Source organism: Alexandromys fortis, unplaced genomic scaffold (assembly GCF_014885135.2).
Source record: "Alexandromys fortis isolate MF-2015 unplaced genomic scaffold, M_Fortis_MF-2015_v1.1 scaffold_2216, whole genome shotgun sequence".
Classification (NCBI taxonomy): Eukaryota; Metazoa; Chordata; class Mammalia; order Rodentia; family Cricetidae; genus Alexandromys; species Alexandromys fortis.
Genome location: NW_026070086.1, coordinates 1,036 through 5,492, shown reverse-complemented (window position 1 = coordinate 5,492; position 4,457 = coordinate 1,036). Strand labels below are relative to the sequence as shown.

The window sequence follows — 4,457 nt, the reverse complement described above, 5'->3', positions numbered from 1 at the left end:
GTGTGTGTGTGTGTGTGTGTGTGTGTGTGTATGTGTATGTGTATGTGTATATGTATATATACATATATGTATCTACATATATATGTATGTACAGGCAAAACACTCATTCACATAAAAAAATTAAATATATACTAAAATAAAGAACTTATCAAAATTAAGTGTGGGACAGTAAACAAACAAACAAACCCAACCCATTACCCGGCCAACTGTGGCCTAGATACTCAGGAAAAAGAAGACTGAGTTGGGAACGGCAACTGCCATCAACGCCGATGGGCAGCAGGGACTGAAGTACTAAGCAGCCAGGCCTTCAGAGACGACTCCTGGGGTCTAGACCACCTCTGCCACCTTGAAAGGGTTGTTTAAGTTACTTAGAACTTAGGTCCCTCCTCTGTAAGATGAAAGAGGGGTAGGCAAGTTCTAAGACTTCCCAGGCAGATTAAAGGTGAGCATTAATTCTTTGTCCTTTGTCTCTCTCTCTCTTTCTGTGAACCAGGCCTCGCTTTGTGACTGCTTCACCACGATAAAATGACAACCATTCATTGTATTACTTCTGGACCCCCTGCTTTAGAAAGCTTGGAAGCTTTGTAGATGGAGGCAGAGGCAGGAGGGTCACTGCAAGTTCAAGACCAGTCCGGGCTCCATGGCAACACCCTGCCTCAAAAAAAAAAAAAAAAAGGAAGGAAACTTGGGGGTGCGTCTAACTTCACCTGGGAAAACTAAGATACTAGACCAATCACATGACAAATTCTTGTGAAGGGGACAGGTCCTGCAGTTACAGGGAGAGGATGAAGTCAAGAGCCAGCTATCCCAGAATTCTAGTTAAGCCTCCAGATATAATAGATTCCCACCCCAATCAGCACTGCACTACCACGTCAGGAAAGCACAAGTAAGGCCAGATGAGCCCAAGACTGTGAGGAGTGAACTGGTGAGCACTCTAAGTTATAATCCCGGAAGCGGTTTTTACATAGATCACTGAAACAGTCCTCCAACTTCAAGACCCAAAGTCAGCGGTTTAAGGACTAAGCTTTCCTTTAGATTACAGGATTTAAAACATAAACCACAGGGCATATAATATCTCTAGCAGAGCTCAAGACACAATCAAACACATTAATATTAATGCAGCAAAATATATGACATTTACATTAAGTGAAATAAATAAGGATTCTAAATAGTCTTATGATAGGTCTGCCAAATGAACCAAACTTATGTCAACATATTTTTATAAATAAATAAATTTTTAAAAATTTGTTTATTCATTATGTATTCAGCCTGCATGTATGTATGTGGGCCAGAAGAGGGCACCAGATCTCATTATAGATGCTTCTGAGTCACCACGATTGCTGGAAATTGATCTCAGGACCTCTGGAAGAGTAGCTAGTATTCTTAACATCTGAGCCATCTCTCCAGCCCTTACATAAATAGTTTTAATCTTTGAATTTGTGGATAATGAAAACTGTGGACATGAATTTACCCCAAAGGGTGGTTGGGAGGATTAAACAAAATACTGTAGATTAATATCCTAAAACAGTGCCTAGCATATAACAGGTAGTAGTATTTAGAATGTTAGGAATTAGGTTGCAGGGTAGCCGGGGTACAGAGGAGGAGCATGTTACCTGGTCATAGTCCTCGGGGCCAAAGGGTGCGTCCTGCTGCAAAATGTGGTGCAGCCGTGCCTTGACGCGGTGCTGGCAGCTGCTCAGGGAGTCACTGTCGCTGTCCAGCAGCCCGTTCATGTTGGCACTCTTCACCATTTGCACCAGAATGGGTGTCAGCTCCCCCTCTAGAGCCAGGAGGCCCTGGAAGGAAAGCACAGGTCTACTAGCTTCTCTTCCTGGTCGACATCCCAGACACGGGATGGAGAGAGAGCCTGAAGAGGCCGACTCCAACCGTTCCCCTTTCCATCGAGTCCTCCAAACTCTGTCTCTCTACCTAATGGAAGCGGAGGCAGTGGAAGAACGAGAGGGCTTACCTTCGCAAAGGCGGCAGCAGTCATCTGCACGCGACCCTCGTCAGACGCGTAGATCTTGAGGTCATGACGGAAAGTACTATGGAGACGAAGCAGCCCACAGCCAGGGAAGCCAGCATAGTCACCTGGAGCCAAGGGGAACGCCAGCACAGACTGTCACCCAGTCATGTGGGGGAACAATATTATCTGTCCCTTCAGTATCCTCACAGCGTCTGCCTCTTCCTTCCCCTCTCCTCCCCTCCCCTCACTCTAATTATCTTATCCCAGCCATGCTGGGCACTCACTTTCCAACACTTACCCTGGCCTCCAGGGTACATGCAGCGAAAAGCTCGCCCCAGCTCCTCGGCCTGCACACGGCCATCAGGAGTCAGCTCTCCACCCCACTTCAGTACCAGCAGGAGAGAGGGAGCCACGGCTTCTCTCTGTGTATCTGAGGGAAGAAGGTTTGTGGATGGGCATTTCCCAGGGACTATGATGGGAATACACAGACATTAGGCTTCTGACAAGAATAGCGGTAATAGAGGCAGGCGGATCTCTGTGAGTTCAAGGCCAGCTTGGTCTACAAGAGCTAGTTCCAGGACAGACTCTAAAACTACAGTGAAACCCTGTCTTGAAAAACAAAACAAAACAACAACAACAAAAAAGAACAGAGGTAATTACAGGTAGAAACCATCCACAAGGTCGAGAATAAGAGATCTGAGAGCCGAGTATGGTGACACATGCCTGGAAAACCAGCTCTTGGAAAACGGAGGCATGAGAATTGCTGGGAATTTGAAGTCAGCCTGGGTTACATAGCAAGACTGGGTCTTACAAAAGAGGCCAGTAAGATGGCTCAGCTGGTAAAGGCATCTGCCACCAAACCTACCCCCAGAACCAACATGGTAGAAAGAGGGGTCCAACCCCCACAGTTGTCCTCTGAGCTCCACAGTTGCTCTCTGGCACGTGTGCCCCACCCCCACCAATAAGTAAATATAATTTAAAAAATTTGAAAGAAGAAAAGGAGGATGAGATACAGAAGAGAGCTGCTCACCTTGGCCCTCGTTTGAAGCTTTCACTCCGTGGGGGTAGTAAGTCAGCTGCACCTTCCGATTGATACCTGAGAAGTGGCCATACCTGCAGGGAACAGCCATGCATCACGTTCTGCCCTGCACCTCAGCTCCTGTGAGGAGCTCCCTGCTGCTGTCCCTTTCTCACATCTCCAGCACGGACTTCAGCTGCTCCAGCTTCCCGGTCTTCTCCTCGATCTCAATGCCTGGTTCTTTCTCCAGTTCAGCTAACAGGAGCCTCGTAATGTCCAGTACCTCCTAGAGAGACCACCGGGAACCGTGCAGGCCTTCCTCCTGTCCACTTCACCTTCCCGTCCATCCCTTCTCAACCCCACACTCTTTCTTGTCAGACGAGGGCTCCTGCCCAGACCCACCACCTTACCTGGAGCTGCTCAGGTCGCTTAAGTTTTAACTTTCCTGTCTTGTATCCACCATGTTTTTCAAAGAGAGCAAAAAACCTTTAAAGAAGTTAAAAGTCAGAAAAGAAATCAGACCTCCTGGGAACTGTGCTCCGTCCCTTCTCCCTACAAAGAACTATCCATCTAAATTAGGCCGTTCTTCCTACCTCGGGTGTGTCACTTCCATCTTCATCTTCTGCTTTGGAGTTCGATCTCCATGACGGATAATTGCGATGACACAGCGGAGCTCCATCCTAAGATGGGGAGTGTTCTCAGAGCCATTCTCCCACCCCAAACCTTCACCCCCCACCATCACACTCTACTGGAGACATCAGAGAACAAAGGGCGCTGAGATTAGACACGGTGCTGGAGTTACATATTTTCTTTTCGAGACAGGGTTTCTCTGTGTAGCTTTTGAAGCCTGTCCTAGAACTCACTCTGCAGACCAGGCTGGCCTTGAACTCACAGAGATCCACCTGCCTCTGCTCCCCCCCCCCCCCAGTGCTAGGATTAAAGGCACACTACCACCGCCCAGCCCAGAATTTTAACATTTCCTTACATAGTGCCAGATGTGGTAGGGACGATGGGAATGTCCTCGGCTTCTGTGGGGATGGACCATGGGATCTGGAACTGTGGGGCAAGCTCCCGCATAATGGTGTTCCTGGGAGGCAAAACATAACAAAGTTGAAGGAAAAATAAACGAACAATTGTATGACAGAAGGTCATACACATATATGCAGTCATGCAGCAAAAGAAAGCATTAATATAAAGTTTGAAACGTCCAAACAAAACCCCATTAAAAAAAAAAAGTCCAGGGACTTGGCTCATTGCTAAAGGCATTTGCCACAGAGCCTAACCATTTGGCAGAAACAAAAGCACGGCAGTGATAAGCCAGTTAAAGTTAATGTTCCCTTTGGGTATGGGGAAAGAATTTAACCTCAGCACTATACGGGCATTTCAACTATATTCTTTTTCTTTTCTTTATTTTTGTTTTCAAACAGGACCTCATGTAGCCCAAGCTGGCCTCCTGCCACTAGGCTAGCCTTG

At 47.1% G+C, this 4,457-nt stretch overlaps 1 protein-coding gene across 1 annotated transcript; it reads right to left on the bottom strand.

Moving 5' to 3' along the window:
- Positions 1–1,613: 1,613 nt before the first annotated feature.
- Positions 1,614–4,154, bottom strand: LOC126496255 (inositol hexakisphosphate and diphosphoinositol-pentakisphosphate kinase 1-like; the record flags this gene model as incomplete). Its single annotated transcript, XM_050133786.1, has 8 exons — positions 3,970–4,154; positions 3,578–3,664; positions 3,395–3,470; positions 3,161–3,270; positions 2,997–3,079; positions 2,265–2,396; positions 1,970–2,091; positions 1,614–1,796 (listed from the first exon to the last, which is right to left on the bottom strand). Coding segments are annotated over exons 1-8 (978 nt in total), but the record flags the coding sequence as incomplete, so codon positions are not given.
- Positions 4,155–4,457: the final 303 nt, after the last annotated feature.